Source organism: Acipenser ruthenus, chromosome 10, assembly GCF_902713425.1.
Source record: "Acipenser ruthenus chromosome 10, fAciRut3.2 maternal haplotype, whole genome shotgun sequence".
Lineage (NCBI taxonomy): Eukaryota > Metazoa > Chordata > Actinopteri > Acipenseriformes > Acipenseridae > Acipenser > Acipenser ruthenus.
In genome coordinates, this window is record NC_081198.1 from 25,085,775 (window position 1) to 25,109,365 (window position 23,591).

Below are 23,591 nucleotides of genomic sequence, written 5' to 3' on the forward strand. Positions count from 1 at the left end.
GGTACTTTATGGTGTAATATTATGGAAGGAGGTGAACCATGTAACTGGTCATGTGATCGACTTCCACAGGAGGGATTTAAGAGTTTAAACAAGGATTTAGTATATATTTAACCAATAGCTTCAGGAATGCACCACTAAATGTCCTGCAGATTGGTAAAACACAGTATGTAATGCATCTGTCCTCTTCACATCAAATCACATTGAGGCATTGCTTAGCACTGTGTGTCAATAGATGTGTCACCGAGAGATCAAATCACCCTGAGGCATTGCTTAGCACTGTGTGCCTATAGATGAGTCACACTGAGAGATTAAATCACATCAAGGCATTGCTTAGCAAAGTGTGTCTATAGATGGGTCACATTGGGAGAAGATCAAATCACATCAAGGCATTGCTTAGCACTGTGTGTCTATAGATGAGTCACACTGAGAGATCAAATCACATCAAGGCATTGCTTAGCAAAGTGTCTGTAGATGGGTCACATTGAGAGAAGATCAAATCACATCAAGGCATTGCTTAGCACTGTGTGTCTATAGATGAGTCACACTGAGAGATCAAATCACATCAAGGCATTGCTTAGCAAAGTGTGTCTATAGATGAGTCACACTGAGAGATCAAATCACATCAAGGCATTGCTTAGCACTGTGTGCCTATAGATTGGTCACTGAGAGAAGATCAAATCACCCTGAGGCATTGCTTAACACTGTGCGCCTATAGATGGGTCACTGAGAGTCGGACAGGTTGAGAAATATGTGTTTTCTTTTTCTTCGGCTCAAAAAGAATGGAAAGAAAACAAGCACAGTTTTAAGTTGAATATCTTTTCATAGTGTGCTTCCTATAAATTGTACTATAAAGATGATTTAGGAAGGACTTGATTGCAACAAAGTTAACCCTAGCCAGTACTTTAGTGCAGCACGGAAACCAGGACCAGTGGAAGCAGCTGGAAATGAAGTGGAGATAGACTTAGGACAGAGGGTAGGAGACACTTCTTCACACAGAGAGCGGTGAGTGTATAGAATGGGTAGCCTAGACATGCTGTTGATGATGGATCACTGGGAGCCTTTAATTTGACAATGTTTTGAGATCAATCAGCTACAAAGAACCGGATGGGCTGAATGGCCTCCTCGTTCATAATGTTTATTATGTTCTTCAAAGAATGCAGAAAATCCATCCCTATGTGAGGAATCATTTTGAAAAAATCTAGGTAAATGCACTGTGAAACTTGTTTATGCAAACTGCACCAGAGCTCTTTTAAGTCAACTAAGACTCAAATGAGAGCGATGACTAGAAGCAAACATTGCTTTCTTGAAGGCTCAAACAAGAGAGATGACTAGAAGCAAACATTGCTTTCTTGAAGGCTCAAACAAGAGAGATGACTAGAAGCAAACATTGCTTTCTTGAAGGCTCAAACAAGAGAGATGACTAGACGCAAACATTGCTTTCTTGACTGCATTTAGAACACTGCTCAAAGAACATGCTACATGCTATGGACAACAATAGTATGTATACTGTAAAGCATAGAGACTATCTTAAGGTTCCCATTTCATGTCATTGTTTTTTAATTGTTAAAGATATAGGTGAACATAAAGTTCAAATTAATTACTATATTTTGATAGTACTGCACACTATTGCCATCTGCATCTCAGATTGGATTTGTAAAATTAAGGACCACACTTTAAAATCTGACACTTAAAAAATAAATAAATAAATAAATAACCTGTCATAATTCTCAAATTGTACACAGTAGGTGCTGCAAACAGTCTCCTGCAGCAATCCCTAGTGGACGGAGGATGACACTGCAGTTGTTTCTGCTTTTTTCTGAGAAATCCCTTGAGATGCCCTTTCTTCAATGTGATAAATAAGACCTTTGGCAGGTTTTAGTCATAAAAAATGGATCAGTGATTTAATGTTAGTAAATTATTTTTGAGTCAAGACTTTCTGTATCCAGAGGGGCTAATTCATAATCCAGCCCATGCTACATAAAACTCTTAATTAGCTTCGATTCAGCATGGCTCACTTTGATAAACGCTGAGCAAACAGCCTGTTCCTGTTTATTTCAAATCCCCAATGCTTGTTGCTAATGTGCACTGTATTAACTGCGGCTCAGCAAATGTTTCAAATGAGAACATATTAAGATACAGGGGGCGGGCCTGACACATTGAGTTTGAATTAGAAATGGTAAAATGTTCCTAAAAACGGCAGATACATCTCTCACTTACACTAAGCTTTTTTTATTTTATTTCTGCTAAGAAATATAATAATAATAAGCTTTCTATGATATTTCAAACTGATTGCGCTCCAAGTGGAAATATCCAATCCATGTTTTGCCCCTGTATGGTGACAGCGCTGTGCTGTGAATTCATTACTATGCCTGCTGTCTGATAGGTTTGATTTCAGACCTGTTGCTAGCTGTGTTCTACATCAGCAGTGCAATATTGGATTCCACTGTCTCTGTAGTGAATGTTTTAGTAGTTTTTTAAGGATATATATTTCTGTGCCTGTAAATGAGATATTGCGATATCTTGAGAAATAGTATTCAATAAATACATCAATATTTAGTTTGTTGTGTGTAGTCAAGCCTGCAGAGAGTTTATGCAGCCCTTTAGTGAAGAAATACTGAATGCCTCAGTACATAGTTAAGTAGCATTGAAGGCTGTAGTGGCAATTAGGGATTTCAGTTCTGTAGATTTGCTAATCAGAACCCTGCTGGTTTACCATATAATCTCAACCATTTTATCATAATGAAATAGATTCTGATGGAAGCTGTAGTAACTAAATGTCAATAACATATTTCTATGATGTGTTGGAACATTTTATTCATAGGGTTGTACCTGATTTTAGATACAGTGCAAGTATTAAACACAAAGCAAAACCCAGACAAGGTCTTTTTTGTATGGTACAGATTATGATCAGTATTCTGAACAAATCACTTAACAGGTGTCCGGTCCGGTATGTTAAATCATTCTGTAGATTCAGTTTTATATGCATTTTATATTTTAAGATGGATGGATGGATGGGTCGATGGATAGATAGACAGATTGTATAGTATATAGTTAAATAAGAATAAACAGTACAGCTAATTTTAATCTGATACACAGACATTTCAGATGGCTATATCACATCAGTATCAGGGTCTAATAGATATTACATGTACATTATTTATATACATTTAAAATGGTAATACAGTAAGCACCAGAGTTTAATGTATACAAAATTTTAACTTTGAATATGTACATTTTTTTAATACAAATACATAAGAAACATAAGAACATAAGAAAGTTTACAAACGAGAGGAGGCAATTAACCCCTCTTGCTCGTTTGGTTGTTAGTAGCTTATTGATCCCAGAATCTCATCAAGCAGCTTCTTGAAGGATCCCAGGGTGTCAGCTTCAACAACATTACTGGGGAGTTGGTTCCAGACCCTCACAATTCTCTGTGTAAAAAAGTGCCTCCTATTTTCTGTTCTGAATGCCCCTTTATCTAATCTCCATTTGTGACCCCTGGTCCTTGTTTCTTTTTTCAGGTCAAAGTCGTCCCCTGGGCCGAAATTGTCTATAACTTTTAGGATTTTGAATGTTTGAATCAGATCGCCGCGTAGTCTTCTTTGTTCAAGACTGAATAGATTCAATTCTTTTAGCCTGTCTGCATACGACATGCCTTTTAAACCCAGGATAATTCTGGTTGCTCTTCTTTGCACTCTTTCTAGAGCAGCAATATCCTTTTTGTAAATAGGTGACCAGAACTGAACACAATATTCTAGGTGAGGTCTTACTAATGCATTGTAAAGTTTTAACATTACTTCCCTTGATTTAAATTCCACACTTCTCACAATATATCTGAGCATCTTGTTGGCCTTTTTTATAGATTCCCCACATTGTCTAGATGAAGACATTTCTGAGTCAACATAAACTCCTAGGTCTTTTTCATAGTTCCCTTCTTCAATTTCACTATCTCCCATATGATATTGATAATGCACATTTTTATTGCCTGCATGCAATTCTTTACACTTTTCTCTAATAAATTTCATTTGCCATGTATCTGCCCAGTTCTGAATGCTGTCTAGATCATTTTGAATGACCATTGCTGCTTCAACAGTGTTTGCCACTCCTCCTATTTTTCTGTCGTCTGCAAATTTAACGAGTTTGCTTACTATACCAGAATCTAAATCATTAATGTAGATTAGGAATAGCAGAGGACCTAATACTGATCCCTGTGGTACACCACTGGTTACCTCGCTCCATTTTGAGGTTTCTCCTCTAATCAGTACTTTCTGTTTTCTACATGTTAACCACTCCCTAATCCATGTGCATGCATTTCCTTGAATCCCTACTGCGTTCAGTTTGAGAATTAATCTTTTATGCGGGACCTTGTCAAAAGCTTTCTGGAAATCTAAATAAACCATGTCATATGCTTTGCAATTATCCATTTTCAATGTTGCATCCTCAAAAAAGTCAAGCAGGTTAGTTAGACATGATCTCCCTTTCCTAAAACCATGCTGACTGTCTCCCAGGATATTGTTACCATATAGGTAATTTTCCATTTTGGATCTTATTATAGTTTCCATAAGTTTACATATAATAGAAGTCAGGCTTATTGGTCTGTAGTTACCTGGTTCAGTTTTGTCTCCCTTTTTGTGGATCGGTATTACGTTTGCTATTTTCCAGTCTGTCGGTACAACCCCTGTGTCAAGAGACTGTTGCATGATCTTGGTTAGCGGTTTGTAAATAACTTCTTTCATTTCTTTGAGTACTATTGGGAGGACTTCTGCCTCTGTTATGCTAAAGTTATTTAAAATTGGATAGGAACAGGTCGACATGTGGGGCATGTTGTCCGTGTCCTCCTTTGTAAAAACCTGTGAAAAGTAATCATTTAATATATTTGCTATTTTTTTTCATCTATGATTTTGCCATTTGTGTCTCTTAGACATTTAACCTCCTCTTTGAATGTTCTCTTGCTGTTATAATATTGGAAAAACATTTTGGAATTGGTTTTAGCCCCCTTAGCAATATTGATTTCTATCTCTCTCTTGGCCTTTGTAACTTCCCTTTTGACTTGTGTTTGCAGTTCCAAGTACTCTTTCTGAGTACTTTGTTTTTGGTCCCTTTTAAACGCTCTGTAAAGTGCCTTTTTTCGCTGAATATTTTTTTCAATTGATCTATTAAACCATTTTGACCATTTTGTTTTAGGTTTAGATTTGTCTACTTTTGGGATGTAATTGTTTTGCACATTTTTAAAAAAACAGCCATCCTTTTTCTGTGGATGTTTTCTCTATTTTACTCCAATGTACTTCTGTTAGTCTCTGTTTCATACCTTCATAGTTTGCTTTTCTAAAATTGTAAACCTTAGCTTTGGCCATTACTTTTGGGGTTTTAAAAAAATACTTCAAATGAGACCATGTTGTGGTCTGAGTTTGCCAATGGCTCTCTGACCTCTGTTTTAGTTATTCTGTCTTCGTTTTTTGAAAAGACTAAATCAAGGCATGCCTCCCCTCTAGTCGGTGCCTTGACAGATTGCGTTAGGAAGCAGTCATTTATCATTTCCACCATTTCAATTTCGTCCGTCGTGCTCCCCATCGGGTTCTCCCATTTTATACGGGGGAAGTTGAAATCCCCCATTAGTATGGCTTCTCCTTTTCTACATGCATTTCGAATGTCATTGTATAACAGATTATTTTGCTCAGCGTCTGAATTTGGCGGTTTATAGCATGCTCCTATTATTATGCCCTTTGGATTTTTGTCCATTATTCTGACTGTGAGCGAAAGTGCTCTATTTTGTAAGACTCTGACTGAATATGCTATTCTAAAGACTGCGTCGGAAACAGAAATGGCGAACCAATAGGTGAGATTTTATTTACAAAGAAAACAAAAGTAGAGACAAAACTAAATATGAGCACCAAAATAAAAACTAACCCAGGTCTGGGCACTAACTCACTTTTCAAGCCCTGACTATTGATTAGGGAGTGGCTAATCCACACCCTAATAATAAAGAAGAACTGTACACACAAACATAATGCAATTAAATCCCATAAAGATTTACTTGAAGTCCACTGGTACATGCACCTTTTCTTTTCAGTCTTTTAAGTGTCCACACTTGGTGCACTTAGTCCAGTAAATAAAAAGAAACACAGCATCTCTTTCTTGTTCCTGGGTAATCACGTTGGCTTGCCAGCCATTCCACCAATTGAGTATAGGAATATGTATTCCGGTTGTAGTGCTTGTACTCACAGCTTGTTGTAGCGTTGCAGGTAAGTTTATATCCAGTTTCAGAGCAGTGTCTTCAGTATTACTGTTCTGTCCTTTGCGTTGAATTGCGTACACCAAACGCTTCTTTTTAAACAGCGCACCTCGCTGTATTTACGTATTTCATCGTCCTTTGAAGACTGTCCCTTACAGCCTCTGCTCGCTGTATAACTGTATAACCGTATCACTGTATCACCGTATCACCATTTAGTTTAGTACTAACAATATTTTCCACTCTTTGGCCCCCACAGGCACGTCCTGCTAGGATTTTCTTTATAATGCGTAAAAACAATCCAACACTCAGGCCTCACTGCCGTACCACCACAACCCCTTGCTACAAAACACTCCCCTTTTTATTACCCAGAATCCCGCCGTTACAGAGCCCCTGAGTTCCAGGAACTAGGGGAATTGTAGTCTTTTAAGCGGCGGCCATTTTAAAACAAACGAAAAGAAAATCTTGTGACCAACAGTACAGTTATCGCTGTTCTTTAAATAGAAATCCCTACTATTTCTATCGGGACTAACACCCGATAACCCACTATTTATCACATGACCCATATTGATTCTGCATTGTTTTCTTTGTCCTGATTTAACACCTAGGCTTCAAGACTATTTCTTATGTATAGCGCTACCCCTCTGCCTCTTCTGTCCTGCCTGTCTTTCCTATACAGTGTGTACCCACTAATATTATATTCGTCTCCATCACTCTCAGACAACCAAGTTTCTGTAACACCTATCACATCATAGTTACTTGTTAGTGCAGTAGCTTCAAGTTCTAACATTTTTTTCTGAGACTTCTAGCATTAAGATAAATACATTTAATAGTGGTCTTACCTGAGTTGTTTCCCTTGTTTTGATGTGGTCTCCCTTCTGTTTTTTTGTTTTCTCCCCCCTTCCTTTCTAGTTTAAATGCTTCTGGACCTCCTCAAGGATCCTTTTTCCGAGTAGATTGGTTCCTTTTCTGTTTAAGTGCAGTCTGTCCCACCTATATAGATAGTCCTTGTTGTAGAATGTGCTCCAATGTTCAAGAAAGGTGAAGCCTTCCTGTCTGCACCAAGATTTTAGCCATGCATTTTGATTTTGTATTTCCAGCTGTCCATATGGTCCTTTGCAAGGTGCCGGCAGCATCCCAGAAAATACCACAGTTTTGGTCTTGTCTTTTAATTTCCTTCCTAGCTCTCTGAATTTGTTTTGCAGGGATCTTGGCCTGTCTCTTCCAATGTTGTTTTTACTGATGTGTATGACTACTACCGGGTCATCTCCTGTTTGTTCTAGGAGCTTGTCCACGTTCTCAGTGATGTGCTTGACAGAGGCTCCTGGAAGGCAGCACACTGTTGTAGTAAGGGGGTCCAAACTGCAAACTGAACTTGCTGTTTTTCTCAATATGGAGTCCCCAACAATCATGACCTCCCTTCTTTTTTCTGCCTGGTCAGCACTGTTTATAGGGTCCTGGATGTTATTCCTTTCATTCTCTTGATGTTGGTTTTGGTCATTTAAATGTTGAAGTGGCTCAAATTTGTTGGATGTCTGGATTTCTGGTGGTTGCGTTTGACAAAGTTTCTTTTTTCCCTGCTTCTACCTAACTGAACCCAGCTGTTTCGACTCTCTTCCATCTCCGTGGTGGCTTTCAGTCTGCTAGGGGTGCAGACTTCCATGTATTGTGGGTGTGTCAGCTCCTCAAGCTCCTGTTGCTGTCTCATTTCCTCCAGCTCCTTTTCTTGCAGACTTACTCGTTGAAGCAAGTCCTGGATCATGCGGCACTTTACACAAACTTGGTTGAGCTCTGTTGGGTTTTCTCGGATTTCCCACATCATGCAGTTGTCACAGATTACTGGCTTGAACCATGTTGTATTTTTTTTTTTTTTTTTTTTTTTTGGAAGTTTAGCTTCTACAGCTGTCAACTTGCTTTCAAACTGCTTCTAACTGCGCTATACTTGTCCACTCGTACTTCTCCCACGCTGTCGCCTCACTCACTGTCGCTCTGAAACTGCCTGCCTTTTGTTTGTTTGTGCTTGTGCTGCGGGCTCCGCCCCTCCCCGTGTCTCAGAACGACGTTGAATTTGAATCAGCTGCTCCAAGTTTCATCTTGTTATCAGAAAAATACACTCAGCTGCAAGACTTTAAGCTGCAATGTTTTCTGATTAAAGCAACTCCAGATTTAATTTAAGATGTAATTCCTCCTTTCTGCTTCTATCTGCGCTGTACTTGTCCACTCGTACTTCTCCCACGCTGTCGCTCTGATTTTAAACGATTTCACAGCCAGACTCCAGCTACAGTTTCACACATTTCCTAATTCTGCAAATTATAATATTACAAGAAATGTGTAAAACGATAATGTTTAATTATCTTGTTTACATATTCATAGAGCCCCACATTCAGCCTTTAAGAAGGCTTGTATTAAATAGATCACAGACAAGCATTTGGGGAGTACAGTTTGAGCAACTTTCTACTGTGACACACTGTTAGGTTAAGCCGTCTACTACAGTTTGTGAGTAATGTTCCGCATTTGACACCATGAGAACTAAGTAACCTTTCACTGTAAAAAACAAAAATATATATACAGACGTGCTCAAATTTGTTGGTACCCCTCCACAAAAAACGAAGAATACACAATTTTCTCTGAAATAACTTGAAACTGACAAAAGTAATTGGCATCCACCATTGTTTATTCCATATTTAATAGAAATCAGACTTTGCTTTTGATTTTTTTATTCAACATAATATTGTAAATAAGAAAACAAATGAAAATGGCATGGACAAAAATGATGGGACCGCTAACCTAATATTTTGTTGCACAACCTTTAGAGGCAATCACTGCAATCAAACATTTTCTGTAGCTCTCAATGAGACTTCTGCACCTGTTAACAGGTAGTTTGGCCCACTCTTCCTGAGCAAACTGCTCCAGCTGTCTCAGGTTTGATGGGTGCCTTCTCCAGACTGTAAGTTTCAGCTCTTTCCATAGATGTTCGATAGGATTCAGATCAGGACTCATAGAAGGCCACTTCAGAATAGTCCAATGTTTTGTTCTTATCCATTCTTGGGTGCTTTTAGCTGTGTGTTTTGGGTCATTATCCTGTTGGAGGACCCATGACCTGCGACTGAGACAGAGCTTTCTGACACTGGGCAGTACGTTTCGCTCCAGAATGCCTTGATAGTCTTTGAGATTTCATTGTGCCCTGCACAGATTCAAGGCACCTTGTACCAGGCGCAGCAAAGCAGCCCCAAAACATAACCGAGCCTCCTCCATGTTTCACTGTAGGTATGGTGTTCTTTTCTTTGAAAGCTTCATTTTTTCATCTGTGAACATAGAGCTGATGTGACTTGCCAAAAAGCTCCAGTTTTGACTCATCTGTCCAAAGGACATTCTCCCAGAAGGATTGTGGCTTGTCAATATGCATTTTAGCAAATTCCAGTCTGGCTTTTTTATGTTTTTCTGTCAAAAGTGGAGTCCTCCTGGGTCTTCTTCCATGGAGCCCACTTTCGCTCAAAAACCGACGGATGGTGCGATCAGAAACTGACGTACCTTCACTTTGGAGTTCAGCTTGTATCTCTTTGGCAGTTATCCTTGGTTCTTTTTCTACCATTCACACTATCCTTCTGTTCAATCTGGGGTCAATTTTCCTCTTGCGGCCGCGCCCTGGGAGATTGGCTACAGTTCCATGGACCTTAAACTTCTTAATAATATTTGCAACTGTTGTCACAGGAACATCAAGCTGCTTGGAGATGGTCTTGTAGCCTTTACCTTTACCATGCTTGTCTATTATTTTCTTTCTGATCTCCTCAGACAACTCTCTCCTTTGCTTTCTCTGGTCCATGTTCAGTGTGGTGCACACAATGATACCAAACAGCACAGTGACTACTTTTCTCCATTTAAATAGGCTGAATGACTGATTACAAGATTGGAGACATGTGTGATACTAATTAAAGAAACGAATTAGTTTGAAATATCACTATAATCCAATTATTTATTATCTTTTCTAAGGGGTACCAACAAATGTGTCCAGGCCATTTTAGAATATCTTTGTAGAATAAGCAATAATTCAACTCTTTTCACAGCTTCTTTGCTTTATTCTATGACATAGCAAAGGCATGCAAGTATACATGATAAAATAGCTTTTAATTTCATCACTTTTCAGGAGGAATTAAGCATTATTTCAATGAGCTGTAAGGGTACCAACAAATTTGAGCATGTCTGTATATATATAAACACACCCTGAACACACATTCACATAAAACAAACCCTGAACACACATTCACGTAAAACAAACCCTGAACACACGCTCATGTAAAACAAACCCTGAACACACGCTCATGTAAAACAAACCCTGAACACACATTCACGTAAAACAAACCCTGAACACACGCTCATGTAAAACAAACCCTGAACACACGCTCATGTAAAACAAACCCTGAACACACATTCACGTAAAACAATCCCTGAACACACGCTCATGTAAAACAAACCCTGAACACACGCTCATGTAAAACAAACCCTGAACACACGCTCATGTAAAACAAACCCTGAACACACGCTCATGTAAATCATGTAAACACCATTAGCAGCTGAGGGTACATGTGGCAAAGTGGTTAACAGTGTGCAGGTGCAGGTGATCAATGAACAAACAAACAATTATAATCCAGGTGCAAAGTTGTTTAATGGGTTTGTATGTCCAGGGCCTGACAGCAAAACAAACAGTAAACAATAATGATGGTAAGTAATACAGCGGCGTGTCTTACTTAGTTTGTAATCCCCAGATTAGTCCCGAAATAATAGTCCTGTTTATTGTACACCAACACGAAACACAAAACACAGGTCCTTCTGTGTTCTTTTTCATTTAACCAAAACGAAGGAACAGATTCGTCGCTTCGACCCCTACTTACACTGTCACTCATGACAGCTTGGTAAACGATTGCAGCCGCTCCTCCAATCCGCGGCTGCCACATCATTTCCCTTCCGGGTCGATGAGTCAATGTACCGAAGCTTCGCCCCTTTTCTAAATGACCGATTTTCCTTTTAACCCTCGGAATGAAGTGTCAGGCCAAGCAGTCCAGGGTACTCTGTTCCCGTACAGGTCGGGAGGGAGATTTACCACCAAGAATCATTGTCTTTCTGTCACAGTACAGTAAAAACATAATGCAATGTACTTCTTACTCTTTAATAAACAGATGTGACTTTCTCATAGCGATTTTACTGTTACAATTCTCCTTTTAAAGAGGAACATGTAAGGGATTGTGTTCGGAGGTGAAGGTGTACATATTTTAGTCCTTTAAAAGCTAAAACAACTGTGATATGCTCTTCTCACTTCATTCATTTTCTGTTTCAGTCATTACATGCTGGATACCTCTTACAACTCAGCTGCTATGCCAGTGCACCCCCTGCAACACTGCCCCCTAGTGGCTGTAAGAAACACCACATTTGTTCTAAATGATATTACTTACTGGTGTATTTCTTATACATCCACTGGAGTCAGCGTGGTGCAGGGGAACAGGTGCACCAGATGTGCTTGTGTACATGCCCGAGACCTTGTGGGTGCTTTAAGGGTTATTGTTACACTCTGGGGTAGGATATGCATGATTCCAAGAGCTTGGAATAGCCACCAGGATGTGATGGCTGAAACAGAAAATGAAATGCCTTTTAATTTTATATTACTTTTATATTTCATGCACATACCAAGTTGCTCTTAAGTGTAATGCTTACAAAGTATTATTTTTGCTTGTGTACACAAGTCAAGTCAAAGTGTTTGGATTTCATCTGTTTGTTTACACATGACTAGGGACCTACCTAAATCGCAATTTCGCGGAAATCGTGAAATTGAGGCATCACCGTGAAATTCACCTCTTAGGGGACAATGCATACAAGTACGAAGAGGAACAAAAAAAAACAAAAAAAAAACCGCGTTTAAATGAACTACTGCACAATGCAAGCGACGCAAACTACGTCTCTTCCTTGTTTAGATATCCCGTTTTTATTCCTTCGCCGTCCCGTGTGCATTGCACTTAAGCAAAAAACAAACAAACAAAAAACGTCCACAAATAACATTTACACAAAAAAATTCTCCAAAGCAGTTAACGTTCTTGTTTACTATTCAAATGACAAATCAGCCTATCGGTGCGTCTTTACTGCTTTTATGTGATCTGTAGTACTGTGCAGTAGGGGGTGGGGCAAGGTTGGTGCTGCATTGTTTTGATTTATGTTGCTTAAATCTAGTTTTCAGCATTAGAGGTAAAGTAGTAGAAATGGACGACAAAAAAAGCAAAGTATATTTCGGATGATGATCGTTTCAAGATAGTTCCCAGAGAAACTGACATGCAGACTGAGGTAATTGTTTTCCATATCTTAATGTGTATTTGGAGAAAATACGATCGATCGCTATTTAGCTTCAGCATCACACATTAAACAAAAGGCTACTACAGAGGCTGCTGAACAGAACGTAAAATAAACAACTTTCAGAAACCAAGCTGGAAAGTCAGCCCAGACAAAAAGTATTCCTGTCTGCAAATTAAATCTGTACTAAAACGATCCAGCACAGCCACCTCGCTTCAACCTGCTGCTTAGTTTTTGACCCGAATAGCCACGTCTTCTTTGTTTTGACTCTGTACTAATAAAATAAATTATTGGATGGGACAAATAACATGACAACGAACGTACTGCATACATTGCCTTTATTAAAGTATGCCAGATACCCTTGTGTAACCGAGTTTTTGGGCTGTTTCTAATCGATTTCCACATCTGTATAACTTGGCAAAGCTTTGCCTTATCTTCCAACCAATTCAGTGGATGCAGAACGTGCAGTCTCAATGTATAGACAAGTCAACTGTTGGGAGATGCTGCATACTCGCCTTTAACAAATGACAGCACTCTGTTTTAGTAAGGAAGCAAGTACCGCTATTTTTAGGCTTTTATAGTGCTCTGAAATACTGTCTACTTAGGTTTATTTAATGTTTAAACAGGTCCGCGAAATGTCCGCGAAATCCTAATTTTATTCCGCAACATACCCGTGAAAAATACGTAAATTTACCGCGATTTAAGTAGACCCCTACACATGACTGTAGTATTGTAATACCTGTAAATGTCAGCCTAACTAACGCTGTTCAAGTTCCTCCTCGGGGACCAGAGGTTACAGATGAGTTCATCATCTCTGTCCGCTTGTACTAAACAGCTTCCCTTAGGAAAATAAAATAAAACATGCAAAGTGAGACCTCCTTTTTCAGGGGTAATTGGAATGTTTGCCAAAGCACTCCTCCTTAGGTTGGTAACTAAAGTGCAATATGAATTGGATTGTCTGATTGCTGCTGTGATTGTGTTTAGATGGGCTTATAGTAAATCCTGCAGGGAGGCTGATCGCTGGTGTGACTGTCTGTGCTGCTTCAGGCCAATGCTTTGATTTTTGTTCTGGATTAATATCCTGCAGGGAGGCTGATCGCTGGTGTGACTGTCTGTGATGCTTCAGGCAATGCTTTGATTTCTCTTCTGGATTAATATCCTGCAGGGAGGCTGATCGCTGGTTATCGATGGCAATTGAACAAAAAGTGATGCTTATACTGTAGGTGAATCTGGTAGCCTTGTGTTGATTGGATTGTAGTAAACGTTTTGTTTTGTTTTGTTTTCCCCCTAGACACCTGCCACAGGAGGAGCCCCTCCCCCAATGAGACTCCCCCCTCCGTACAAAGAGCCGACTGCACCTGCACTGCTGGGGCAGGACGGGGCCAGTGAGGGGGGTGAGCATGACTCTGAGTGGGGTGAGTTACTAACACTTTATCCATTGCTGTGAGAGGTCAGTGCTGTATAGCAGATATCAGTGGAGGCGGATCAATTCCATTACATGTGTTAAATGTGGTAAAGTAAAGCATTCATCCAGAACTTTAAACCTAATATTTGAATCTGGAACTTATAAGAAGAAATGGGTCCTATTCACAGAACTTTAAGGTCCTTTTAAGAAATGTTTTTGAAGAGCTGTTTTTATTTGGTTTCAAAAGTGAGAATAAATTCCTAGTTAAAAATTAACTGAAAGGTTGATTTTAATGAATACAAATGGGCTTAAAGAGTAAGTAGCGAAAAATATAGCGTTACACATCCCCACGTGTTGCTACAACCGTTTAAATAATTTTCCTGTCATTTTTCTTTTCATTGTTAACATCCTGACTGCACTAAGCAGCCATCTTGAAAATACCTTTGTTAGAGACTTTACATTTATAAGTGTAAAAACTTGTCAGGATGCAAGGTAAAGCTATACCCTAGTCCAGACTTTACATTTATAAGTATAAAAACTTATCAGAATGTTAACAACGAAATGAAAAATGACTGGTACGTTATTTAAACAGTTATAGCAACACGAGGGGACATGTAACGCTATATTTTTCAGAACCCCACTTACTCACTGTTTAACACAATGTCATATTCACAAAACTTTAAGAGCTGTTTTAAGGAATGTGTTTAAAGTACATTTTGATTAAGTTTGCACTTTGCGAAACTTTTTACAGCTGTTTTAAAGAGGTGCATTTATTAGTCGTTAAAGTTTTGTAAATAGGACCTTAAGTCAAGTAGACAAACGTGTGCTGATAAAGCCACTTTACAAAGTGACAATTTGTACAGCTTTTTCTAAAGCATGTTATATCTTGGAAATCACCATTGATAACCACGGCTACCCTGGGATTACCACTCAAAATAAGAGGTCAATGCAAGCCAGGGAGATTTCCTGGTGATGGAAACTGCTCTAAAATGCCAATAGTGATCTATGTTTAAAATGACAATGGAAGACGTAACAGTAAGTATTGTGTTTATTATGCACCTCACCACAGGGTGTGTTAAATACGTTTGTGATGGAAGCATGTCACACTTGAACATACAGCTGTATCCTTAGCACATAATATTTAGAGTGTAGTGCTTAAAGAGTGTCTTCAAAATACTTTGTTTCTTTACCGTTTAATGTTGATTGCTATCATTCTTACTGCACTTACTCAGAAATTGCAGCTATGACGCCAGAAGGTATATTTTACAGGAATATATTTTCTGGCATGTACCTATGTATTTCTTGTAATACAGTGGAACTTACTATGCTGGATCATTCCATAACAAATCACCCAAACTCTGTGCTCAGGGTTGTTCAAGGCAAAAAAAAAAAAGCAAACTGTGTTAAGTTTCCCCAAAAATCTCCAATAATAAAAATTGGGAGAAAAATAATTCATGGAAAGGTCAATGTCTCTGCTTGCATATACAAAGTTACAGGAAGGTAATATTTTCCATTGCTGTGAAAACAATCAAACGACAGTGTCACCGGGTCGAGGGACTGGGTCCGGCTTGTCAAAAGGATGATACAAAGAAAATAATTTATTTATAGGAAACAAAAGAAAACAAAACAAAAAAGGCTACAGAAAGAATATTCTAATAAGAGTCTCTCCAGCACCCACCTTGAAGGTCAACTGAACCTTCAGCAATTTCAGGCTACTCATTTAAAGACATCTCTCTTTTTTTTTAAAAAAGAAAAAAAACATGCTTCAATTAGTATCATCAAACACTATTTTGGCCAGAGTCACTCACGTAAGGTAACCCACATGTAACATATATAATACAATATATGTATATATAAGACCACACAATAAAGAAATGTGCACTTTTAATAGCACTATGACCTTTAACCTCTAAGATCAGTAACCATTTTGCTTCTGCTGAAGTGTCCCTGAACAAACAGGCCACCCTATCACAAACACCTAACACAAGTCTCTAGCCCAAATAGTTAATCAGTAAAAGATGGATTAAAGATTGGGGGGGTCCAAAGTCAACCGCATTACGACCCCTCTATCTTTTCACCCCTTGACCTGATCAGGCTGAAAATGTAATGGACAGAAACAAAGGGCTGAGAAAAAGCTTGCTCAGGGTAGCAGCTTGTGGTGTTCTTTTTTTCTTGAAGTCATAATGAAGGGTGTTTGAGTTTAAGTAGAAGTCTCAGACATGCAAGCCTGCTATGTGCTTTTATGAAATGTCTCCTGTGGTATACTTCATTGTCCCCAGCAGGTAGTGTGAATGGGGTGAGTTATGTGGCATGGAGCTTACTGGGTCACATCCGTGATTTTAGCTGGGGGCCTACAGGCTGTGTAGCACCGGCCTCCGATCTTTCAGGGTCTAGAGGGTCTGGGGTTCGTTTGCCTCATTGAGGAGGAAATGTGGGGAATGCAAGACTGGACAATTAGTATTTCATTATCTGATGAGAAGATGTTCTTGTCGTGTCTAGAGCAGTCTGTCCTGTACATGCTTGTACACCGTGGTAATTCAGTTCTGTAGTATTTCATTATCTGATGAGAAGATGTTCTTGTGGTGTCTGGAGCAGTTTGTCCTGTACATGCTTGTACACCGTGGTAAGTCAGTACTGTAGTATTTCATTATCTGATGAGAAGATGTTCTTGTGGTGTCCAGAGCAGTTTGTCCTGTACATGCTTCTACACTGTGGTAATTCAGTCCTGTAGTATTTCATTATCTGATGAGAAGATGTTCTTGTGGTGTTTAGAGCAGTCTGTCCTGCACCTGCCTGTACACAGTGTGGTACTTTAGTTTTGTATGTATAGAATAATAGATGGGCTGCAATGAAGTCCATGGTTATAAGAGCATCGAAGGGTTCTGGTTTAGGAGGATTTTATCAGAACCAGAGACTCAATTACAACCGAAAGTAGTTCACTTCAGCCCCATTTGTTATTTTTGTAATAATATATACGGATTCCATGACATTTATTAAGTTAAATAGTCTTTTAATTTTAAAACACAGTAAAACATCCCAGATGAATTGCTGTCAGAGTCGTTATCTCTTGCCTTCAAATATTTCTGTGGTTACAGGTGGTTATAGATTTGTACTATGACACCCATGTCAATGCGCTCCAAACAAGCTTTCCATGTATTTTCCTGGAAACAGCAGTTCGTTCTCCTTTCCAGTATAGAGAATCCAAAGCTGGGTAAATGAACATCGAGCTCCCCAGTGCTGATGTCATGCAAGTCTCGTCTCTCCTAGCTGTTGTAGGGATGTTTTCACAAGGTTTATATCAAAGGCAGTTTTCTTTGTTGTGTTTTTGTTTTCTTGGTCTCAGATGAATGATTCTCTGGCTTCTAGTGTGGGAATTTCAAAACAGGCTGACATTTTCAGCACATGAAATTTTATATAGGAAAATATACAATAGTACGTCGGTAGAGTGTTTGTTTATATAAAACCAGTGAAATGTCACAGGTAAACTATCTGTGTATTAGTGGGTGGAGTTGTACTGCATATATAAGCACAGTGGTTTAGTGGGGAGGAGAGAGGTGCTCAGTTTATCGGCTCGTTTATCGGTGACTTATGCAGTTAAACATCGTGACTAATAGGATCATTTAGAGAGCTTACATGTTCTGGAAGCCAGCATGTGACAGGAAATAAGTGTGGTAATAGTAGTGCTAGGGGAGAGGAAAGAGAACTGATAGTTTGTACCTCTGTGCCTGAAACGGTTTGTCTGCAAATGTATATCCTGTGAAGCTGTGCTACGAACTGTTTGTATCCTGTGAAACTGTGCTACGAACTGTTTGTACCTGTGAAGCTGTACTACGAACTGTTTGTATCCTGTGAAGATGTGCTACGAACTGTTTGTATCCTGTGAAACTGTGCTACGAACTGTTTGTATCCTGTGAAGCTGTGCTACGAACTTTTTGTATCCTGTGAGGCTGTGCTACGAACTGTTTGTATCCTGTGAAACTGTGCTACTTTAGTGGCATTGGAGTTGCATTATTTTCTTGTAGCACGCTATGACAATGTTCTATGATTCTCCCAATAAAGTTCCATTACAGGTGGTGTCCTATAGAAATGACCCTTTTCACTGCCCATTGTTTTTAACCTGAGGACATCAATGATATGGATCTGGTTTCACATTTCTTACTTCGTGTTTATAACCCATTCGATCTGATATGATTAATCTACCGGGGATGCTTTGTTCACAAAATCTTCCATTTCTAGTTTTACAGAGTTTTTAAATTCAGTGACAGGAGACTATCAGTACAAAATCAAACTCGTTCATTTTTAATGAAGTGTTTAAAATTCATGATGCCATCTGCTGCCACCAGAGCCTTGCTGTGTGAAGATGTGCAGTAAACCCGCATGAATTCTGGCATTTAACCTGCAGTGCTTTTGACAAGGCTTTGTCATTTTACTGTCTCCACTAATAAGCCAATGACAAGCGACCCCTCAACATAAATATGCTGTCTCCCTGTGGCAGAGTGTCCCGCCCCTATATATTTATTTATTATTATTTGTATTTTTGTTTGCAGCGCAGTTCAAAGCGCCGCATATTTGTTATTGTTTTTATAATTTAAAACCCAGTGAGGATGCGTGGCTGATCAGCTACTGATTATTTAACTAGCTAACAGTCACGCATCCTTACTAAACACCTGCAGACTGTGGCCGAGGGGTAATAAGATAATTAACAGCTAGTTAACCCCTCGGCCAGAGTATAAGAACCTGCAGCTGTCCGTGCTGCGGGGTGGAGTGTACAGAGGAGAGTACGGGGAGCGGAGAGAGCGAGGCGAATAAGAGAAACAACTGCTAAGTATCTGCTTATTTGTTTATTTTTATTTGTTTGGCCAACTTGCCCTTTTGTTTTGTTGTGTTTTGTTTGTTTAAATATTTTGGTTTATTGATTTTAATAAAATCAGCTGAACGTCGTTGCGTTCAGTTTCACCCACCCATCCACTGTTTTGGTTCAGTTACTTCCTGGTCCGTGATGTCACCACACCTCACCACTGCAAGCCATCCTGCCACACTCCCCTAATGAGCCAATGACGAGAGGAACACCTCACATCAATATACAGTCTACTCTAATGAGCCAATGACAAGCGAGACACCTCACATAAATATGCTGTCTCCTGTAAAAAGCCAATGACGAGACGACTCAACATAAATATGCTGTCTCCTCTAATGAGCCAATGACGAGAGCGACGCCTTAGATAACTATACTGTCTCTTCTAATGAGCCATGGAGCGCAGAATGCGCCCTATAGCCTGGAGGTCACCGGTTCAAGTCCAGACTATTCCACTGTCGTCCGTGGACGAGAACTCCCAAGAGAGGGCTTAGGTCAGCCAGGGTGTCCTCAGCTCCTTTTAGACTGGCCGGGCGCCTGTGGGCTTGCCTGTGAGCCTGTCCTGCAGCGCTGTAGCTCTGAGGTGGCTGCATGGTGGGCCTGCAGAGGGGGGGGAAAAAAGCAATCAGCTGATGGCACACATTTCAGAGGACAGTGTGTGTTCGTCTTTGCCACTCCCAAGTCAGCGCGGGGGTGGTAGCGGTGAGCTGAGCCTAAAGTAATACAATTGGCTACTTTCACATCACCACAGGAAGTGCTTGCAGTTCACCTTTCAGAGCACTGTGTACGAGTTCCGTGTACTGCCGTTCAGCCTCTCTCTAGCGCCTCGCACTTTTTCAAAGTGCATAGATGATATATTGGCCCCACTGAGACTAAAAGGCATCAGAGTGATCCATTACCTGGATGACAGGCAGTGTTGCACACAGGACTGGTCACCAGCTATCTCCAATGGTTAGGCATCACAGTGAACCAGTTGAAAAGCCGGCTGACACTCTCTCAAGGGGTTGTCTATGTCGGTGTAGGCCTCAATTTCGGAATCATGATCGGCAGTCTGTTGTACGACAGAATCCAGAGGCTAACTGTCTGCTTGGAGCTGTTTCAGCCCAACGCAGTGGTGAGGGTACTGACCATCGAGAGACTTCTGGACCTGATGGCAGCAGCATCCCAGATCATGGGCCCTCTCCAAGCCTGGTTCAACCACAGGGTCCGGCACCCTGTCTCATCACTGTATGGAGGCTCTCTCGTGGTGGAAACAACCAGCTCATCAGTGCTTGGGCTGTGTCACAAGGAGAGAGGTGGTGACTACAGATGCTTCCTACCTAGGTTGGGACAGATTTTTTCAGAGAGATACAAGGGAGACACGTGTTGATCCATACATACAACACCACGGTGGTGGCTTACATCAACCACCAGGGGGCTCTCTTGGTCTCAATCGTGTTGCCCGGGAGCTTTTGCTATGGACTTACGAGCACTTGCATTCATTAACCCTATGTGGTCCATTTATTCAGCGCGTCTCAGGCGCGTCAGGTCCAATTTATTTTCACACGCGCAGTTTATTTTAGACGCGCTGTTTAAAAGTTTTTTTTTTCACAGTAAAACAGGTTTAAAAGGCACTGCATATCAATAGGACACTCAGTACTGCATCTCCAGCCCCGCCCCACCCCTTGTTTGCTATATTTTTCACATATCTCTTAATAATAGTACATACCGATAAATCATCTCCTGGTCACTTGTTTTATCACCAAACTCTTCAATAATGCGATCCAAGTCATTATTTTATAACTATAACATCTAAAAAATGCCCTGCAAATGTCTGTGATATTCTTTGAGCGCTGGATGCAGAAGCAGATATCTTGTTTGTTTATGTCCGTGTTATCTATGTGGTGTCGGGGCTGTCTGTATTCATGAGATACGCCCCTTTTTTTCGGCTCCTCTCGCTCTCACTCGGCCATTGAATGGTTTTCTCCGGAAAAAAGCCAAGAAAAAACGACTAGAGACCTGTTTTTTAGGTCTTTTTGATGATGTCGGACAGGGTCCGACATTGAACCACAAAGGGTTAAAAGCAGTTCACCTGCCAGGGGTGAAGAACTGAGTCCACCCACTGTTTCCACTGGTATTCCCTAGTGGAGAGCAGTCACCCGCTCGGCATAGACGCGCTGGCCCACAGATGGCCCAGAATCTATGCTTTCTCACCTTTGCCACTTATTCCACTGTGCGTGGAGAAGATCAGGCAAGATCAGGCTTGGTTTGCTCTTAGTAGCCCCAAAGTTGCCCAGGAGAACCTGGTTTTCAACACTGACACAACTCCTGTTAAGTCAGCCGTGGGAGCTGCTGGCCCATCGCGATCTGCTGAGCTAGGTGCGGGGGACTGTGGCATCCAGACCCAACAGCTCTGCAGCTTTCGGTCTGGCCCCTGAGTGGAGACACTTGAGCCGTCTGGTTATCTGACAGTCATTGAGACTTTTCAGAATGCCAGAGCAGCATCTACATGCTCCCAGTATGGTTACAAATGGGGTGTATTCCTGACATGGTGTCAGTCGCATGAACTGGACCCACGACTTACCCCATGGCAGATATACTGTAATTTTTGCAGGACCTTTTTGATGAAGAGAAATCTCCCTCCATGCTTAAGGTCTCAGGTAAGCGCTCAGGTAATTCGGGCTGTAAGAGATATATCCCATTCAGTAGTGGTTACATTTTCTATTTCAGGGAACCAAGAGTATGATAATAACGTTTTATTATTTTTAGCAAAGTAGTCCATCATGAAATGGTAATTTATTGTGCATCATACAAGTAGCCCATCAAGACCCTAACTGTGTCGTGATGCATATTGTATCGTGACCAGCACATCCCAATACGCAGCATATTGTGACATTAGTGTATTGTTACACCCCTATTCATTTAAACCTTGGCTGGATGATGAAGACCAAGCACTTTGAGATATTGTCTTCACATTCTGTACATAATTTCAGGGATGTCATTTGCTTGTAATTATTTCTGTGTACATTTGGTTATTTGTATTTCCCCCCCGTACTTATTGCACCTAAAAGTTAACTTGTATAAACTGTGTAGTTTTGTGGACAAACTCAACACAAATTTCAGTCCTGTCACAGATAACACAAGGACCAGGGGAGGAATGTGTAGGGAGCTGCACTCAACTGTGACATCATTACTGCTTTCAGATCAATTCCTGTTTGTTTTCAGCAGAGCTGGTGTTTGCATTCTCAGAGAGAGAGAGGGAGGGAGGGAAGGAGGGGTCTAATAAACCCAATCTATTTTACCACCTTCTGCGTACAGCTTAAATTCACCGACCAGATCTGCCTGACCACTTTAGTTAGCATCCCTGTTTCACTCATGTGGTTTTCAGGCTGTGGTTCATTCTCTAGGCTGATCAGGTGCTTGAGACGGAGCTGGGCTTTGTATCTGTGCCAGTGTGTCTTTCTGTCTGTCAGTGATGATCTGAATTGATGGTGCAAGGGGGGTTCCCAGGTAAGGGGAAAGCATTTTGCTTGGACCACATGTTTTTTGGGTTTTTTTTTTTTTTTATCCTAAATGCTGGTATGAAGCATCTAAGCATAAGTGCTGAGTTTTAAATGCTACCATGGTAGTTTGTTGCAGAAGGAAATCTTAACCAGTGTCTAACAGAATTTTTGTGAAGAAAATATTAAACTTTATGTATAGTTGCGGAATAGCATAAAATATAAACTCATGTATTTCCCTTATTTTATATGCAAAATGCCATTTGTTTATTTATTAGTTTTTTAATTTATAACGTTCTTCAGATCTCACACAAATGTAAATGCTGTAAAAGTTATATAAATAAGAAAACAGAGAAATGTAACTTGACATTCTACCCCTATACAGTATATATCATAGTAACTGTATATAAATGTGGCTGAACACTATGAATTTGTCCTAAACTGCAGTTCCCAAATGTATTACATTTTCTCTCAAACATCACTTTAAAATGTTAGACTACAGATAATGCAATGTGTGCATTTGAATAACTGGGAGAGTGGTTCTAGTTCAATCCAGTGCAATGCAGGTTTCCTGAAGCTGTGCACTGCAATGCTGTTAGTGCCATTTGTTTTGCTGGGTTTCTTGCCTGTGGCTTTGCTGCACACACAGCAGTATAAAGCCTCTAACAAGAGGCAGTGCACACTGAGATGCTTACACCAGTTTAAAGGTGCAGAGTCCGATACTAATTAAACAATAGATTGTTCATTCATAACAATACTAATTAAACAGTAGATTGTCGTTCATTTATAACAGACGTTGAAAATAATCATCTGTATGTGTTTTGCAGTACAATGATATCAGTGATTCTGTCCTGCTCTGTGTTAGTAAGTATCATTTATAACTTCTTACTGCTGAAGGTAGTCAGTCTCGTGAGGAGGAGGATGCCTACAGTACGTTGGTACGGTGCTGTCTCTCATCCATGTTGCTCCGGCATGTTTCCTAATTTCATCTTGCCATCATCCTGGAGGTCTTCTTGGTCGCTTTATCTCTCTTGGGATCCAGTCTAGTATCTCTCTGGTTCAGTGACATGTCTGTTCTTCTTGCTACATGTCCGGCCCACTGCCATTTCAGTTTTTTCGCCGCTATAACGCTATACTTTTGTTTGTGCTTGTATCCATTCCTTCCTTTGTTATTCCCAGCATGCATCTGTCCATACCCCATTGAGTCGTTTGTAATTTTTGAAACATAGAGTTTAAAGTTCTACAGACATGCTCAAATTTGTTGGTACCCTTACAGCTCATTGAAATAAT

General features: G+C 40.2%; 1 protein-coding gene across 1 annotated transcript in view; it reads left to right on the plus strand.

Annotated features, from left to right (window-relative positions):
• patj (PATJ crumbs cell polarity complex component) overlaps positions 1–23,591 on the plus strand; it is a 414,550-nt gene that overhangs the window by 181,186 nt on the left and 209,773 nt on the right. Inside the window, exon 28 of the mRNA XM_034001483.3 lies at positions 13,854–13,977. Within this exon, the coding sequence (XP_033857374.3) occupies positions 13,854–13,977 (124 nt within the window). The remainder of the gene's footprint in view (positions 1–13,853; positions 13,978–23,591) is intronic.